This window comes from Euleptes europaea, chromosome 11 (assembly GCF_029931775.1).
Source record: "Euleptes europaea isolate rEulEur1 chromosome 11, rEulEur1.hap1, whole genome shotgun sequence".
Lineage (NCBI taxonomy): Eukaryota > Metazoa > Chordata > Lepidosauria > Squamata > Sphaerodactylidae > Euleptes > Euleptes europaea.
The window spans coordinates 47,426,774-47,445,918 of NC_079322.1; the positions used below are offsets into that span (position 1 = coordinate 47,426,774).

General features: G+C 42.6%; 1 protein-coding gene across 2 annotated transcripts in view; it reads right to left on the reverse strand.

Annotated features, from left to right (window-relative positions):
* The window catches only part of SCIN (scinderin), a 57,112-nt gene that overhangs the window by 604 nt on the left and 37,363 nt on the right, over nucleotides 1-19,145 (reverse strand). The window contains exons 5-15 of one of the 2 annotated variants that reach the window (XM_056856999.1): nucleotides 18,947-19,039; nucleotides 15,652-15,784; nucleotides 14,659-14,747; nucleotides 13,890-14,105; nucleotides 11,485-11,606; nucleotides 10,981-11,071; nucleotides 8,637-8,807; nucleotides 7,661-7,838; nucleotides 7,130-7,251; nucleotides 4,549-4,626; nucleotides 2,535-2,595 (exon numbers count right to left, since the gene is read on the reverse strand). In XM_056856999.1, coding sequence (XP_056712977.1) covers nucleotides 2,535-2,595; nucleotides 4,549-4,626; nucleotides 7,130-7,251; nucleotides 7,661-7,838; nucleotides 8,637-8,807; nucleotides 10,981-11,071; nucleotides 11,485-11,606; nucleotides 13,890-14,105; nucleotides 14,659-14,747; nucleotides 15,652-15,784; nucleotides 18,947-19,039 — 1,354 coding nt within the window. Of the gene's footprint in view, nucleotides 1-2,534; nucleotides 2,596-4,548; nucleotides 4,627-7,129; nucleotides 7,252-7,660; nucleotides 7,839-8,636; nucleotides 8,811-10,980; nucleotides 11,072-11,484; nucleotides 11,607-13,889; nucleotides 14,106-14,658; nucleotides 14,748-15,651; nucleotides 15,785-18,946; nucleotides 19,040-19,145 lie in introns of both variants that reach the window. The other variant, XM_056856998.1, reaches the window with a different exon arrangement.

Here is a 19,145-nt window from a genome sequence, read left to right on the forward strand (position 1 = left end):
TTTCTAGAAGGGGACAGGCTTGTAATGGTTTCCCTGTTGCTGCCACTGATACAGTACAGGGGCTTCCACGTGGCAAGATTCCCCGTGGTATCCCTGCCCCAGTCTCCCAGTAGCAGCAAGTCTCCTGTCCCATCAAACCAATGAGGCATTTTCAAGTTTTAAAAAAATCTGCAACTATCTGTATATTATGTTTGCTGAATTTTTTTAAATCTCTCCTTTTGTCAGAGAATATCTGCAACAAAAGTGACTAGTGACCTGCTTTTTAAAAAAATAAAAGCTGGGAAATGCTGAAACCTGATATGTAAATAGTTATAACAAAATGGCCATCATATGGATGCAACTGGGAAAATCCACAGTTTGTCTGCCCACATGGCAACCATCCAAGCTTTGCTGTGAGCTTTCCCAAAATTTCGCAGCAAAGCAGGTTTAAGAAAGATTGGAGAAAAGCTAGGGAAACCCCAGCAGGTGCACAATGCATCACAATGCTGTAAGGAAGTGGGGGGGGGGGTACACCCACTTCCCAACAGAATTGAACCTGGGGCACATAACCAGTGGCAAATAACCCATGTAGAAAAAGTGAAGGATTCAAAAGTGGTATGACATATACATATGAGGAAGCCCCATGAAGGCAGAGAAATCACTATTATGTCACAAAGGTAATGTAAAAAAAATAGACTCCAGGATCAACTTGATCTCCTGCGAATGTGGTTGGTTAGTCTAGGGCAGCATTTTCATTCACGTCGATCACAAACCCAGTTTGGGTAATTTGAGCATTTCTCAGATTGCAGTCCCAGGGCCCCAGGGTTCCATGAGCTCATTGTAACAAACACAGGCCAAGACCCTCTTCACACCCAGCAGGCTAATGTGAAAATAAATATGTTTTCTTGAAATGGAAGCAGGGATGGAGGGAAGGGAGTGGAATCGGCTTCTCCCTTTTTCAAAGGGTGGGAGCTTGTACAGGTGTCAATCACCTCCTGTCACCTGGTTTCTAGATCACCTCAGAGCCTTTGTCAAATAACACACCCACTGGGATCTAATAGCTCTGGCCAAGGAACTCTAATTGGCTGAGTTCCAAGGTGGAACAGTCCTAATATTGTCATTATAGTTACATTAGTTATAAAATTGAAATGTTTTTCCAATGTAGAAGCTTTCACTCCATGACAATAACAGCCAATCGTGGCTTTCAGCTGAATAGCAGAGGTTCAGGTTGTGTGTGACACTGGTGTTTTTCTGTTTCTTTGAGCAGCTCTGGACATTTTTCCAGGCCGCTTCCCTCCCATTTACCCTGGTTAGACGTTACAGATCAGTAAGCAAGTTTCTTGCTCTCCTTGGCACAGAAGACCCTTCCAATCAAGGGCTGAGACTGAACAGAACTCGGTCAGGGCCTTCTGAGTTGTGGGCCTGTAGAAATGGCTATCAGATCTGCCCTTTAGGCCATGTACAGGCAAAACAAACATTTTACTTAAGCCTTTTTTCAAAGTGAAGCTGATGGGGGGGATGTATTGTTTTGAAGTGTTGCAAGATTTTTAGTGGAGGTGATGTCGCTTAAACGTCAAAATAAAATGTGTAGGCCAAGCTGAATGTTGGATCAAACTTTGTGATTTGAATGATCTCAGTTCAATGAGGTGTTCAGGGGAATATATTGATTGTTATAGTTTTAAGGATGTTTAGTAACTATGCTTAGTAATTATATTTTACTGTGTTTTGACCTTAAGTATATGTTCGGTATTGTAAATTGATTTTTGCTGTTGTATTATATATTATTGTCATGGTTAAGCTCAAGACCTTTGGTCAAAGGAGCTAGTAAATAAATGGAATGGTATTGTTTTGAATACTTTACTCACTCAAAGGCTTGGGAGCTACATGTGGCACTTTGACATGACACCCATGGCTCTTCTGAGCACTATTCCCCAATGTTGCACGTGCCCCATGTTTCAGGAACGTGAGCAAGACCATTGCCTGGTGGTGCTTGTGGTTGGCAGTTGGATCCCAAACTGGAAATAGCTGCTGTGTGTGTGTTTGCTGGGGGAGGCACAGAGGGCACACGGTAATCATGTGACTCTTTGGGTTGGTGGTAATAGCAGATGGCCCTGACCTGGATGGCCCAGGCTAGCTTGATCTCATCAGATCTTGAAAGCTAAGCAGGCTCAACACTGGTTAGTACTTGGATAGACTTGCAAGGAATTCCAGGATTGCTATAAAGAGGAAGGAAATGGCAAACCGCCTTTGAGTGCCCCTTGCCTTAAAAACCCTATCGGATCGCCATAAGTCACCCGCAACTTGACAGCACTTTCCTCCATCACCAGTTGCAGATGAGACTGTCCATAAGCCACGGAGTAAGTATCACTGCACTACAGAATGAAGGCCTCCAGGGGACAATGTGTGGCTTGCTGTGCACTTTGAGAATAAACTGTTCAGCAAGATGGGCACCAATGAGAGGGGAGGACTTGAGGGAGGGTCTGTGAAATTATTAAAGTCAAAATGGGATGGGAATCCCTGGCTTGTTAAATTCTGATAATTATTTGATTCCTTACCTGATTTAATTGACTCAGTACGCTCTGTTTCATTGGCATCTTTACCTATCCAGACAAATACCTGGGTATGACAAAAAGATACATACACAATGGTGATAGTGCAAATCTGAAGCAGCCCCACTGAAAAACCAGTGGCCTGCAGTCGGACATTTGGCTGATGAGCTCTAACCACTGTTTAAAATTCCTCTTTGGGTTCTCTGATTCACAGTCACCTAAATTTCCCTTCTAATATTCACCCTATTCCACTTCTTTTGACCCATTTTCACACTGGCCATCAAGTTGTTGACTATTTCCTTCTTTCCTTAAAGCCACAGGTTCCTCTTAGGCCCTTGCTTCTCGAGAGCAAAGGATCCTGCCATGTTAATTATAGGGGGAGTATTTTGGACTGTAATTGCCAAAATAAAGAAGTTTCTCTTTTACATGCATAATCCTAGCGAAAAGGCTAAGAAGCAATGAAGTTTCTCTGTTCAGGGATGAGGGTTAAATGGGAAAACCTGTAATGAGCAAAGGTATGCCTAGAATGGGTAGGGCAGGATTGCTGAGTCCTTGTCCTGAGCCTCCCAAAAACTGGTTGTTGTTTATAAGGAGATGGCCCTGCAAGCACCCCCTAGCGTAGACTCACAGGATAAGTAAAGCTCCTGTTCCAATAAAAGATCTCACATCGCTGAACCATTAGGATATTACTCAAGTAGCCATACTGGTAGGGCTGCCAACCTCCAGGTGGTGCCTGGAGATCTCCTGGAAATATAACTGATCTGCAGACTACAGAGATCAGTTCCCAGAGTTATAAATTATCTCCACAATCAGAGATCAGTTCCCAGAATTGTAGATCTCCAGACTACAGAGATCAGTTCCCTTGGAGAGAATGGCTGCTCTGAAGGGCATATTCTATGGCATTATACCCCAATGTGGTCCCTCTCTTCTCCAAATCCCGCCCCCCCAGGCTCCATCCCCAAATTTCCAGGAATTTCCAAGCTTAGAATTGGGAAGCCTACATAATGGGGATGTAAAATGTTACAATGAAACAGGCCCTCAGAATACTAATCATCTGGAGGATTCCTCTGCCACAAATACAGTGATATGGACTCATATAGGTTTCTAAAGAAATTTGAAAGGCTCATCTCTTACAACTGGTTTAGTTTTGTTTTTTTAAATTAAGAGAGCCAGGGTGGTGTAGTGGTTAAGAGCAGTGGTTTGGAGTGGTGGAGTTTGATCTGGAGAACAGGTTTGATTCCCCATTCCTCCACATGAGTGGCAAAGGCTAATCTGGTGAACTGGATTTGTTTCCCCACTCCTCCACATGAAGCCAGCTGGGTTACCTTGGGCTAGTCACAGCTCTCTTAGAGCTCTCTCAGCCCCACCTACCTCACAGGGTGTCTGTTGTGGGGAGGGGAAGGGAAGGTGATTGTAAGCTGGTTTGATTCTTAAGTGGTGGAGAAAATCAGCATTTTAAAACCAACTCTTCTTCTTCTTCTGCTCCCTTCTCCCCCCCCACCCTAACTTGTGATGCCATATGGGGTGACATGGGAAGACAGTGTCCAGCCTAGCCTTTTGTGTGCTGTGCAGGTTTTCTGTTTTCACAGAGTGTTTAAAATGTAGGAGTCTACCAAATGCGCTGCATCTTGTGACACAAGCTCCACATGAGTCCAAAGAGAGTGCCCCCCATGCCCAGGAAAAGGGCAGAGATCTTGTACTGTGCCTGGAGTACACTTCAAATAGAGAAAAGTCTTGCTGGTTTCTGAGTGTCTCCAAAGGTCACCATGAAGTTAGTGATGAGAACTCGACTCTCTCTGAGTCAGGGGAGTGACAGCCTTCAGAGGAAAGCACAATTTTTTGGCTGGCTACAGAGGCTGGCCAATATTGGCACTGAAAAATGCTCTTCCCATCTCCACTGCTTACAGTCTGACGTGATGTAGTTGATTCTTCCACCTCAGCACTTTATACTTCATACTGCTGAGTGCGTAAACCAGGCCTTACAAGTCTCACAAAACTGCATTAATAAAAGATGTCTTACCTGATCCCAAGTATCGAACAGCATGACATCATCTTCGGCTAAATCATCCTGAGTGAATTCTCCAGGAACCTCCTCAATCTATAATACACAATGAAAGTCATTGCTGTATTGTATATTCCCCTAAGGAAAACACCACAAGCCAGTCCAAAATGCTCCCTGACTTATGAAGGAACTTATTTAAGAACATTATTTTTTTCTCGCATATGTATGTGTGTGTTTACCTACTTTATTTTTCTTAATGTCTATATTTAAGCTATGTGAATTTTTAAATATATATGTATAAATAAAAAGTATATATACATAAAATATGGGACAGGATAGATATTTCATATTTCTGTATGTAATTTGTCTCTTTTGTTTCTCAGTTGGAATCCTGGCTAGTCTTGCTAATATAGTGTAATTTCTATTATTTTTACATATTTCCAAATGCCAGGCAATATGGTGCACTTTCTGCTTGGTGAGTCAGAATTCAAGATACTCCAGGGGTGCATTCAGACATCACATGTAACCATGATTATCTTAGGTGCTGTGGAACACAGGCAGGATGGTGCTGCTGCAGTCGTCCTGTTTGTGACGTCCTAGAGGCACCTGGTTGGCCACTGTGTGAACAGACTGCTGGACTTGATGGGCCTTGGTCTGATCCACTGTCAGGGAACTTATTGTTGAGACCCTGAATATGAGGCTGGTCCTTATTTTTTTAAGCGATGTTCAAATGGTACATTCTCTGCAGAATCAGCTCAGAAAGGATTTAATCAAAGAATGAAATGAAGCAAATCTGTTAAACTAACCAGACATCTAGTCACATATTATAAAAGCCCCAATTAGCAGATTTTGTTCATAGGAAACAGTACAGAACACTGAGTTTCTGTAAATCAGGGCAGATGTGTGTGGGAATATGAATTAGCACCTGCTAGCTGACTAATGAATAAGCCGCCACCCTTTTGATATGCTGTAAAGCTACTAATAGTGCAATCCTAAGAACGCTTTCCTGGGAGTAAACTCTATTGGACAGACCTAAACAGGATTCTGAGTAGACCTGGAGACAGATCACGATGGGTAGCCATGTTAGTCTGTCTGTAGCAATGGAAAAGAACAAGAGCCCAGTAGCAAGACTGACAAAATTTCTGGCATGGCATGAGCTTTTGTGAGTCACAGCTCATTTCTTCAGATGAGGAGACCTGCTTAGGATAGCTCTTTAATTGGAAAAATGAAGCAGCCACTTAATATCTATTCATTTACTTCACTTACACAGCCTTCCTCCTCATTGGGGACCCAAAGCAGCTTTTACATCCTCCTCCTCTCCTCCATTTTTTCCTCACGACAATCCTGTGAGGTAGGTTAGACTGAGAGTGTGTGACTGACCCAAGGTCACTTGTGGACGAGCAGGGATTCAAGCCTGGGTATTCCAGACCAGAGTTCAATGCTCTAACCACTATGCCATGGTGGCTCCTCAGCAGTGCCAGGAAGCTTTATCTCCCTCTCCCTTTTCCCCTCACCCATATAATGTGCTCTCTGCAACAACAGGACTAGTGCAAAATGCTACAAATAGGTAGGCTGTTTTAAACATCACCAAATAATTCAGAACAAAATTCAAACCCTCTTTTATTAGTCCAAATTCTGTGCCCAAACAATGTATTCTCATAGTCCAGATGACCTTTGATTCATTTATATGGTCTGCCCAGAAATGTACTTTGTTTCCATAGCACAGTGTGAAGATGCTAAGTCAGTCCAGACATATTAAGATTTTAAAAAATCTGATATATTTTAAATTTTGTTCCAATCATCTAGGCCAGACAGGGCCTTTGCATGGCTTCAAAGCTTGTAGAAATTTTAAGTTAACTAGATTTGGCTCAGATAAAAGATATCTTTCCATATCCTATAGTCAGCATTCTTAAAGGGCTCCCCTGTTTTCAACTCTATTAAATTAACTCAGGGCTTTGCTATCTGAATGAATAATACACCATCAATCACAACCAACTCATGGTGACCCCATCCATGGAGAGTTCAAGGCAAGAGAAGAGCAGAAATAAACAAGACATAAAGTAACTAGGGCAATAATTCTAAACCAAGCTACTCAGGAGTAAGTCCCAGTTTATGCAATGGGGCTTACACCTTGGAAGCTGTTCTTAAGATCGCAGCCTACATCATGCTTGCATTCAGAATCCTGGCCTGCTTTGGACCTTGGTGTATCAAAATGGTCAAAGCAGCCATGCCTACATCTCTTTGACCAAGCGTATGCTCAAAATGTACAATAAATATATTACCAGTTTGCGAAGTGGATGGAGGGGGAAAAAAAAACACTGACCAGACAGAAAGTTGCACAAATGGGATGATCAGGGTAGAGGAATAGGACTGCCGGTGGACGGTGGCATGTCTCTTTAATATCGCTAGTCATGAGGCAGTATCTGTCTGCACTCCAAGTTGTAATAAACCGCCTTCCTGGTGACTTTATGCTCCCCAGCAAGGGATATTTTTCTGAATAACCTCATTCAAGACTCAAGCCATAGCAGTGTGCACCGGCACATGCAGAATCACCGGAATCAAGCAAAAATACAGCAGAGAGCATCCATCTTAGACGTACAATAAACCTGCCAGTCTTATTCGAACACCCGTAGAGACGAGGAGGGTGGTCTTCCGATTCAGTCAGCAACCGGGCAGATGTCTGGTATGCTTTCTTTCCACCAAGGGCACTCCAAAATTCCCCTGGAATATACAACACAAAATACAGCATATACTCGATGAAACCCCTGCAAATATGTACTGAGGGAGAAGACCCTCACTTCGGGCGAAAAAGCACAGTCACTTTAGCCTCCTTTATTCCGTTTCAGCCAGGATTCAGCCAAGATCGGACTCATATTCAGCGAAAACGCATGCGTTCGATCCTGGCTGAAACAGGGAATAAAGGAAGCTAAAGTGACCATGTGTTTTCACCCTTCCTCTCCTCCCATTGATCCACATCCCCCCCTTTTTTTTGGCATTTCCCATCCTACCAGCATTCTCTCACACACACACTTTCTACTGAAGACGGTGCCATCCTTGAACCATTCTCTCCAGGCAGGAGAGAGCTCCTTTCCTGACTGCAAAAGAGAGTTCATATTTCAAAGACACCAACCTGGTTCCTGGCCTTCTTCGATCCTAGAGGTTCGACATCTCAGGACATTGGCTACATACTGGGCTCCTTTTTCTTCTTCTTTGCTTGCCCCTTTACCAACCCAGGTATATCCAGAATTTTGGGGCAGTTTTAAAACAAATACATCATTGGAATTCAACGAAGTTGCACTGACATCAACCTGAGGCAAGAGTGGGATAGGATTCAGTCTTCTGATTTTGACATCTCACTTTTTTTTAACATGGTAGCAAAAGTCAGTGTTGCCCCCAAACCACAGATTAAACTTCACTGGTGTTGCATGAGATTGAAAATTTTAAACTAAGATGCCATGACATAAAGAGATACAGAGCACTGATCAGAATGTTACAAAAAAATGAATCATAGAAAAAATGTTTGTTTTTCCTCCAAAATTTTCTTAGATAAGGCCTCCAATTTAGTCATATAAGATATAAATAGTATTGCAGAAGGAATGTGAGCTTTGCGATAATGGAGCAAAGAAATAGTGGAGCAAAGAGATCAGGCATCAAACCAATATCCATGAATAAAACCCATATTCAAAAGTATAATGATTTTTATGCCTGACCAACTACTATTTTCTTCTTCTTCTAACAAGAAAGAGAGCAGGGGTCTCCCAGCAGCAATTGATTGTACTGCTAGGCACACAAAGCTTTTGTTTATTTTGTTTCTTCATTTTGAATTGTTCTCATAAAACTGCACATTTTTTTCAGTGTCATCGTATGTCCATAAATTGGCATTGTATATATATGGTAATATAAATGATGTTTATTGTACTCGTAAATACCATTTTTAAAACAGGCATACATAACACAAATGATTCTATATACCAACAGCAAGAAGCAAAGAACTAGATCCACCGCTGTAAACAGAAGCGGCTATAAAATTTAACAAAAACAAGAAATACTGGCTCGTCATCACTGCTGTTACTTGGAGAATGGATAAGTAGATGGGAATTTGTTACCTCTGCAATCCTGGTGACGAACGCTAGATTTCTGCGGATCTGGAACAAGCGTGTTGGAGGAGCGGGCACCTGACCACCTTTCTTGGATGTCCCATCCTTGTAAACAATGAGTGGCTTGTCTTTGAATAAACTCAGCAAGTGCAAAGGTTCCTTGCCTTGGGAGACTCGGATCTGCTGAAACACAACAGCCCAGGCAGAATTGTGTAAGTCTCATGAGAGGCCCCCATCTGCCCTGGCCTGAGAGTGACAACTGAAGAAGGATGATTTGTAAAGGGCTTGAAAAGGATGCAGCCGTGTTGCCTTGAACAATTTAAAGGCATGTGATTGCCATGGCCGTGCAATCATGACACTCGAAAGCTGTTCGGTCTCTCAGATTTTTTAAACTTATGATGGCTGCTTATGAGAAAGATTGACAAAATTGGGGAACTTTCCTTTGCCTATGGATTATGGGGGCTGTAGAGTGTTTAGTGGTGGAGGTGATTTCCATTTCCATTTGAAATCACCTTGGTATCCAAGTGTTATATTTCTGTTTGTAGGTTTTTCTTTTGTCAAAGACACTGAACTATCTCGCAATGTTTTATGATGGTTTTGATAGTATTAATGGGGGACACTGGTCCTTTTGTTGTCTGTTTTGCCCTTTTTGAGAGTTGGTTTTGCAGCCTATATGGGAGTTCATAGGGGTTCTTATTATTCACTTAGTTTTTTCTATGTATTTTATGATGTTTTGATGTGACCATTTTAAGTTAAATGAAAGAAAGAAAGAAAGAAAGAAAGAAAGAAAGAAAGAAAGAAAGAAAGAAAGAAAGAAAAAGAAAGGAAAGCTGTTCAGTCTCTCTCTGGCATGCTACCACAAATGTAACATGCTCATTCCCAGTTTAGTATTCCTATCATAACACTCCAGCATGAGTTTGGTGTAGGAAATAAACTGGAATGCACCTGAAAGTAAACTCTCCTGTTATATCTGTTCCCACTTAGCTTGTGTATCTGCCTCCATGTGGGCAAACACAAGGAACATAAAGCCATTTGGGAGTGGAAATGTACAAACTACTAATTTACAACAGCCAGTGCAGTGTAGTGGTTAGAGTGTCGGACTAGGATCTGGGAGAACCGGGTTCAAATCCCCACTCTGCCACTGAAGCCCGCCAGGTGACCTCGGGCCAGTCACACACTCTCAGCCTAGTCTACCTCACAGGTTGCAGTGAGGATAAAAGGGAGGAGAGGAGAACCATGTAAGCCGCTTTGGGTCACCATTGGGGAGAAAGGCAGGATATAAATAAAACATATATAAATATAAATAAATAAATGCTGACATTTAAAGACTTAAGAAAGAGGGGCTCTTTAAAACGAATCCAGCTTCACAAGCCATGAATTGTGTGTGCAAGAGTGGTGATTCTGGGCAGGTGCAGCCAGTTTTTCAAAGGAAACCTAGTGCACAACTATTTGCAAAGATGTCAATGTGTTAAAATCACATCTCAGAGACTCCTTTTTATTGTCATATAGGCTGCAGTGCCACCTTGTGATAGAAAAGATGGCTGCGCCTTCAGCGTGTTTCTATCAGGACAAGCCTGCTTTAGGTATAACAAATGGCAGGGCTTATTCTTAGTCAAGGAATCAGCAGCTCCTAATAAAAAGCCAAACCAAAACTACATAAGCCCAAACATCCAATTAACAAAAATGTACTTGAAAAGTAAACTGGGTGGGGGAAGCATCAATTGAATGTTGCTGGAAATAAAATTCAGACACTTGGGACATGTACCTGACTCAAATTACCACTTGCTTCCTCCCCCAAACTTCCTTAAATCTGTAGTGATTCGCCAACAACTTCCTGCTGTTGCTACTTAACATTTGGTAGGACCCTGTTGGAATCAACCAATCCAGAAACAGCTGTGGCCCAAATGACATCACTTTGCTGGGATTCTGTCCCAACACCAACAAGATTCCAGCCTTCCCTGCACATTCTTCCCCAAGACTTTCGCCTTTGAACTAAGGGCCTATTATCTCACTTCCAAGGCCTTCTAAACTCTTCTCGGGGTCTGTGGAGGAATCACTGAACTTCTGAAGATCAGTTCTCTCTTCCTTTCCAGACTTGCTATTTTCTTCTTCATTAGACTGAGCATTCTTTGGAATGGGACCCTGAGCACAGAAGCAGGCACACTGATGTAACTGGTCCGTAACACTGGTAGAATAAATCACTGATAAATTCAAGCCATCTCATTTTGTATTCTCAAGAAAATATAGAGAGAATCTAGCAAACGTATAGATGATGATAGTGATGTCATGGAAGTCTCAAGTTGCTTCATACTGTTGCTGTCAACATTTTCATGCTCATTAGGAAGGCACCAACCTGGACAGCCCGTCCCATAAGCGATCGATCAAGCTGAACAGTCAAGAAGGCTGAAGCCGTCAGCTCATCTTTAGTTGCACTTGCCCCTTGCCTGTGGATGGAGAAGACACAAATCTGCATTAGGGTTTCATAAAGTTTCACCCTGACTCTATAGGAAAAGGCACTTAAAACAGTGCAGGGGGGAACTAACTGGGAGAAAGTGTAATTGCTTGGTTTCCATCAGAACTGCAACCCTTTATCTCTAATGAGTAGTTAATCCCATCCTGTAGTAGTTAACTCCATCTCCTCAAAAACTCTCCTTTCCTCAGGTCTACACTGCAGGATGTGGGACAGGGTTCCACTCTGGAGACTGTGGTAGTGGGTGAGAATGCCAGGAAGGCCTGAACCCTTCCCCAGACAGATAAATTGTTTGGGTAGCGTAGCTTTAGGTGGTTAGAACACAACACACAGTCACGTTCTGAAGGCCTATCACAAATGCAATGTTTTAAGAGGAACTGAACATACCACATGTAGATGATCTGTCCTTTGGGATAGGTGTACAGGATGATGTAGCAGTCACCACCATAAAACTGTCCATAGGCCTCAGGTTCTATGGGGATTCTGCCATTACTTTCAACACGCCAAATCTAGAACAGAAGAATATATAAGAACTTGTATTTTCAAAATGGATCTTTTGATAAGGTGACAAATGTCAGACAGGCAACTAAGTATAATAATCTGTCACAGCAAAAACAAAGAGTTTTAATGCACCTTAACGTCTAATGGCTGGGCCCTGACAGCTTCCTCAGGGGAACAAGAGGGATAAGGGGCTCTGTTGGACCCCTGAAAAGACTGGGAATTGTGGGACTACACGGACAAAAGAGCTGCACATGATGGGGCTACAGCAAGGAAGGAGACTGGAAGGAGTATCCCTCCTCCCTCTTGCACCAACAGAAAACTTTGTAGGATCCAATCCAACCCTAACAGATTTATTTTTTATTAAAAATTTGCACAATAATATAATCTGTTATTAACAGATCAACACCAATAACTGTGGAATAAAGGACAAAGAACTGCAGAAGACAACTGGAAACTGCTATGAAATGCTGAGCAATATCTAAACAGCAGCAACATAAAAGCAATAAAATATGAAGCCAGGATGTGACCATCAACAGTTTAAAATATTTGAAAGCCAAAGCATTTCGAGACAACACCAAGAAGTCTGGTCAAAGATAAATTTGTAAAACTCACCAACAACAAAATAGTACAAACCAGAAGATCTTACGCTGGCATTGGAAAGTTAACGTGTTCAGCACCAGCTGAGTAGCTCTGGGAAGTCTAGAGCAGGACAATGTTCCTGCGTCACTAATCATGGCTGGCTTCACCCCCACCTTATTGTGCTACTTTGGGGATATTCTTCTGTCAACACCCAATAGTCAGATCAGGTAGAGATCAAGTGGTTTCTAGATCAAACTAGAAACCAAGAGGTGTGTGCTCTTCTAGTATTTCTCTCTATGCTCATTCCTGTACTCTATATCCAAACCCTGCCCTGGGCTTCAAAGCCATCTCTCCTTGGGGATACTAAATCAGTACATTTGGATCCTGGCAGCTCCTCCTGATGGTCCAGCAGCACCTATGTGATCATTTATGCTGCCAAGTGCACAAGCACAGATACATTAAATATACTACTTGAGAAAAGATGCATACAAATCAGAAATACTCATCTTGAAGTGCTGAACCTGAGCATCTTATGTACAAAGAACTCAGGATCACTAATGTTATCTTTATGAGTTTAAGGAGGATTACCTAACACACACACACACACACACACACGCACACACATATTTCCTATTCAAACGCTTTAATCTTTAAGCATTCATTTAAAAACTGAATCAGCAAATATCTCAAAATAGGAAGGACAAGTTCAGTGCTTTAGCTGTAGCAATTACATTTGCTCAGTGATACATATCACTGAGAGGCAGAATGTACCTTCACAGATAAAACTCATATTGTTAGTACTTATATTTCTTTTTAACATACAGAAGGCTTGGAATGAAGAACATTTTGAAGATGAGAGGCACTGAACATCATTGTTTACAGGACTTAATCATGGGGAAAATGACTAGTGCATAGTCCCAGCTTTTCACAAGTACAAAAACCTGAAAGCATATACATTAAATACACTTAATTTACTATGCCGCAGGTTTTCATGAACAAACATACTCAGACATATATTACTTTCAGTCAATAATAATTGTGTGCTTCTAAGTTGCAACTGACTCATGGTGACACCAGGATCACGTGGCTTTCAAGACAAGAGGTGAGCAGAGGTGGTTTGCCATTGCTGGCCTCTGCACAGCAACTCCCAATCTATCCGAGTGATGTGAGAAAGCTGTCATGCCTCCCAATGTAACATTGGTTAAAGCATATATTCGGGCAAATGAAAGGCATGCATAAGTGTTAGTATTTTATGGATCCAAGGGAGCCCTAGTTTGCAGAGGATAATGTCCGAATTCATTGCCAGATTTCAGATGTTTTCAGATGTTTGCAGTCTATATACAGCGGGTATCCATGTTCTGGGAGGCTTTCATAAAACCATCCTGCCGCCTGTACTTATTTACTACATTTGTAACCTTCCCTTTCCCCAGAACTCATGACGGTGTACATCAGTTTTCCCTCTTCCATATTATCCTCACAACAGCAACCCTGTGAGGTATATCAGGCTACAGTGTGTGACTGGCCCAAGGTCACCAGCGAGCCTCTATGGCAGAGTGGGATTTGAACCTGGGTTTCCCAGCTCCTAATCTGACACTTTAACCATTACACCAAGCTGGCAACAAGGTTGGAATGTTGCAAGACTACCCATATAAAGCAAATTTACTTCAACAGAGAAAAGCTGGGCGGCATGATAGCAAGCAAGACACAGATACCTCCACTTTTCCTGAGCCATCATCCACCATGTTGTGCTGGGCGGCCATCTGCGGAGACTCATGTAACTTGGTAGCATCAAACTCAATCTGCTCAATTTTTGCCACCCTCTCTGTGACGTACACTTTCCCAAAGCCATCACTTTGGTCTTTATCCTTCCAGTCTCGAAAGAACTGCTTGAAGATTGGCGTTTCACCTCCTTCGGGAAGAACTTGAATCTGAAATGAAAGACAACATAAGCAGAAGGTTGGAAAGCCTAAAGCTGTCTGAGTTCTTAAAGTAAAAAAAAAAAAGGTATGGTGATCTACAAGGAAGAGAAGCAGCTATTGACTGGTCCAGTCTCTGAATATCTAGACATCTAATTCCCACATGTGCCCCCTGCCTGCGGATACTTAAATCCACAGATAAGGGGCACACTTCGCCCCAACAGGTTTTTCTGCCTCCCTGGGTCTGCACTCAGGACACCCCCCCCCCCCAGGGTCTGCAGAAAAATTCAAAAAGTTAAATCTAAAATGGTTTAAAAATGGGGGGGGTTGACATTCCCTCTCAGGTTGTTGGCAGAGGCACAACCCAGGAGCTGAACTGGGCCTGGCTGAAGCAGCTCCCAGAGGGAGAGGGGGAGAGAGAGAGAGAGAGAGAGAGACAGAGACAGAGAGAGAGAGAGAGAGAGAGAGAGAGAGAGAGAGAGAGAGAGAGAGAGAGAGAGAGAGAGAGAGAACGAACCTTAGCCCATCTCCTCAGGGACTCACTATGGGAGTCCAGCTGACATACCTGGGTATTGGCAGGATAATTCATTTGCTGTATGAATTCCTCAGCAGATTTCATGGCTGCTTTTCTCTCTTTTGGATTAGCATCCTTACCTTGTCAAAATAAAAGAGCAGTGAGGGTGACAGCGGTGGAAAATCAGGCAAACGTCCAGACGGTAATTAAAAAAAAAAATCTTGACAGACACAGGACTTAGTGTTGCATTCCGGGCAACAATTCAGCAATTTGCACATGGAGAGGGCTTCATGCCAGTGTGTGAAAAACTCACATCTGGTAAAAATGTAGAAATTTGGATTTTCAGTGATCTTGACAGTGGTATTTGCTTTGGACAAAGGAATGTGCAATAATACCTTGAATTAAACCAATCCAGTTAGTTCCCTATATTGTGTACTTTTTTCCAGCCAATTCTCACTGATTGCTCATTTCCCCACAGTGCCAAACAAGCAGGCAGGAGGCCTACCAAAATATGTCGTCTTCTGGGCATGGTACTTCATGAGACTTAAGGCAAAAAGAAAACAGCAGCGTTTGCACATTTTTTCCTGCTCTTTCCCCATGGAACTCAGAGCGACACAATTCTCCTCTACCCCATTTTATCCTCCCAGCAGCCTGGTGATGTAGGTTCAGCGGACAAAGTGGCCCAAGTCTTTCAGTGAGCTATAATGGCACAGTGAAAATCTGAGCAGGGGTTTCCCGAACCTAGCCTGACACCCTCAACACACCAGCCCAAATCCACTGATTGGTTCTGGGAACAGGAGCTGTAATGACCACACAAAGCTCCCCTGCTTGTAACATCTTCCCTGCTTATCGGGAATCAATTACAGTGCAGGATGATTCTTTCAAATGTCCAGGCTGATTCCACCAGCGAAGAGAACAGAGACCCTGCAAATGTGCAGGAGCACCTTCTGCATGGGACTCTGGATCCGCACACAGAAACTGTCATTGAATTTTTCACTAATTTTTCAATCTACAAAAAGAGAAATAAAGAGATTTGTTACCTACCTTTCCATACAAAAATCTTTCTAGCTATGCCGTGATCCAGTATAAAACACTCTTCAGACAAAAGCATCGCCCTCGAGAAGGGGTTTTCCTCTGCCACGACGGACACTTTCATCGACCCACTTGCGTCCGAAACCTGACAATACGAGAAGCTCATGTTTACGCCTGCTCGAAATCCAGATCCAGTATTTAACGAACCTTGTCTGGATTATGCTGTCGTTCTGCTTGCATAGCTAGCTGCTGCTCTGACAGAAGGAGCATGTTTACAGAAAACCAGTCACTCAACAACCACTGAATTGTTAATGGCAGAGTGTTTTTGTTGAACATTCAACATTACTAAGGTTTTTACACCAACGTACAGGCCAAACAGGAGATGTTAAAAAGGCAGAAACACTTGGCAGCCGGTTTCACCAGATTTTCTTGAGGTAAACCATACCATTTGAAGCTGCAACTTTCTTTTCTCATTATAATATTGCCCTTTGAAGTATATGCAACCCTCATTCTCCTTTTCCCACTGAAACACGTGTTTCTTGAGAACTTATCTCCAGAGGTAGCTATGATTGGTGTCATTGAGCTCTGGATATGAATACAGGTACAGAACAGGTATCCTGATGTGAATTTACTGTAAATGGTGTTTTCCTTGGTGGACAATAAGAGGAAAATGGGAGTGACCACACAGACTCATAAGGAGAAGGGGAACATGGGAGCTTTGTAGAAGGGTCAAGGGGAGAACTAGATGATGATAGGGAGATCCATGACCGGGTATTCTGAGGTGTTTTTAAACCTAAGAAGTGTGTGGGTGTGGGGGGGCAATTTGGACCAGAGCTGCAGTGCAGGATGAGGGAGACGTGCTTAATCCCGCTCCAAGCTGTAATAGCCATAATAAGGGCTTGTTTCCATATTAGGGCTAATCTTAGCTTGTGGGAGCTGAATTTTTGTGAGGAAAATAATACAAGGGGAAAGAGCTCACCACCTCCACACACACCCCCACTGCAGCCTCAATCCAAACCAGGGTCTTGAAAACCTTAAAAATATGTTGGGAGAGCCAGTTGCAGTTCTCTGACATCACATCTAGTTGGTCCAACAGAGAGCCAAGAAGAAAAGGAATCTCAGTTGATGGGATGCATCAACTGGAACTATAACTAGTATAGTCATCTGATGTAGTCAGCATTGAACAGTTCAGAAAAAGAAAAAAAATTGCCTTGTCAAATACTTACTAAAGATACTAATTAAACAGAACCACAATTGGGATTGTTTCCAGTTGAACGACACTGTACTGTTTCAGCTTTCTTATGTCTGAGTATGTGCATCTCAATGTGATCCCCTTCTGTTAAAACTGGTTTTGTAACACACAAATACACAATGCATTAAGGCTCCAGTATCCCTAAATAAACCTGCTACCACAGTCACTTGGGGAAAGTACACAAAACATTCCGTTTTGTTACCAAAAGAGGGAGCTGTACTATTAAACTTCATGATTTTGCTTGCTTCTTTCTCATGGTATAATATACTGATCTTTTCTCAGTTCTCACTAAGTGTGAGATATAATGAAAACTAAACCAAGAGATGGCAAAATTAAAGCCAGGTAAATGACACTTTTCGGATGGACTGTCCCTCCTAAAAATGAAATGCACTGCCTCGGAGAGTGGTGGAGTCCCCATCTTTGGAGGTCTTTAATTAGAGGCTGGATGGCCATCTGTCGGGAGTGCTTTGATTGTGGGATCCTGCATTGCGGGGGGGAGGGTTGGGGTCGCTGGGGTTGTGGGGGGGGAGGTAGTTGTTAATTTCCTGCATTGTGCAGGGGGTTGGACTAGATGACTCTGGTGGTCCCTTCCAACTCTATGATTCTATGATTCTAAACCAAGAGATGGCAAAATTAAAACCAAGTAAATGAAGCTTTTCAGATTGGCTATCCCACTTAAAAGAGATGAGCAACCCCACGAAAAACATAACGCCCCCCACAGAACCCCTTTCTATATTGATAGGGAAATATATAGACCACATCAGAACTAGTTACATGGGGGCATTTATATAAAAATGGCCTGACATCCTGCCTTCATAGATTTAGCTTAAACTGCACAGATCAAGCAGCACTGCTGATCACATCTGATCTAAGGTTCGGGGTTCGAGGCAGAGCTTTCGGGCTGCATCTCCTCTCCCAGGAAATACCAATTATCAAAGATCCTGTGATGCTTAGGATGGCTTTGCACCAGCCTCTGCAGCTACAGTGTTACCCAAGGGATGGTGGGATCCCCCCAATTCTACTCTATTATCCTCCTGCAGTTCCATTGGGCCTTTGGGTTTGGTTAGTTCTCTTTTATTAAAAAAGGAGAATTTCAGAAAGAAAGCAGCAGATTTTTGAGCAAGGAAAAATGTTTATTCCTTTGTGTTTTATATGCATATTATAAAAAACTAAATAAATGTCTTCCTTGAAAGACAAATACTTATTTTTGTTGCTCTTCCACAGAATAACAGCGCTGTTATTCAATGTAAAAATGAGGTTATTAAATATTATCTTTCAAAACTTATTCCGCCTGTGCCCGAAAACATACTTGTCTTTAATCTTTGGGGGGGGGGGGTTGCCTTGACGATGTAGAAAAATGAAATTGTACTCTTTGGCAACATAAGAACAAAAAAAGAATACACCGAGGACTAAAAAACTACTCCTTTATCTGCCCCCCAAATATTTTTACTCTAAAAATTTTGGTTTTATGTTGCACAGCAACACAACTACACATCTGGATTCTACATCATTAATGAGATTAAAAGGTAGCCTGTTCTACACTAGTGTAAACTATGGACTCTAATGCCTGATTCTAAGGGCTGCTGCCTCGGAGCAGTAGCTTGGATACCACTGAGATTTCTGCAGGTGTGGGGAGCAATTTTCACCAGTACCCCATCCTACAAGAGACATCTAATTTTCTACCTAAGCTATTCCTGAGGGTCCCTCATCCCCCAGGAGCAGGAGTTAGGGGTGTGTTTTTGGCTGCGGCAGGAAGGAACAATCAGCAAAGATCACCACACCTCCCCATGGAAATCTAGGCGGGATCCAAGCCAGTGTCTTGTAGGATCAGGCTAATCCTCTTTGCTCCATCTTTCCCCATTTATGTCTCATGGCTTCAAGACTCAGCTGCAGCTGACTGAGCAGCAGATTTACACTGCCATCCTGAGCAGAGTTACACCCTTCTAAACCCACTGATTTCAATGGACCTAGAAGGGTGTAACTCCGCTTAGAATGGCGCTGTTGATATATTACCTATAACACAGCCCTAGGAAAAGGAGAGGATTCCATTCTTACCATGTACAGTTTAGCAATCCTCCTGTTGGTGATATCAGCACTTTCATCATCGTTGTCATCGCCCTGCTGAAGTTCTGGCTTGCGTCCTAGAACCTTTAAAGATATACATATATTTTCAGAGAGGTTGTACTGCAAGGGGAATACGGCCCTTGATAAAGCTGCTTTGATTTCACTGGTTCAAATCTCACCCCAGCCCTGA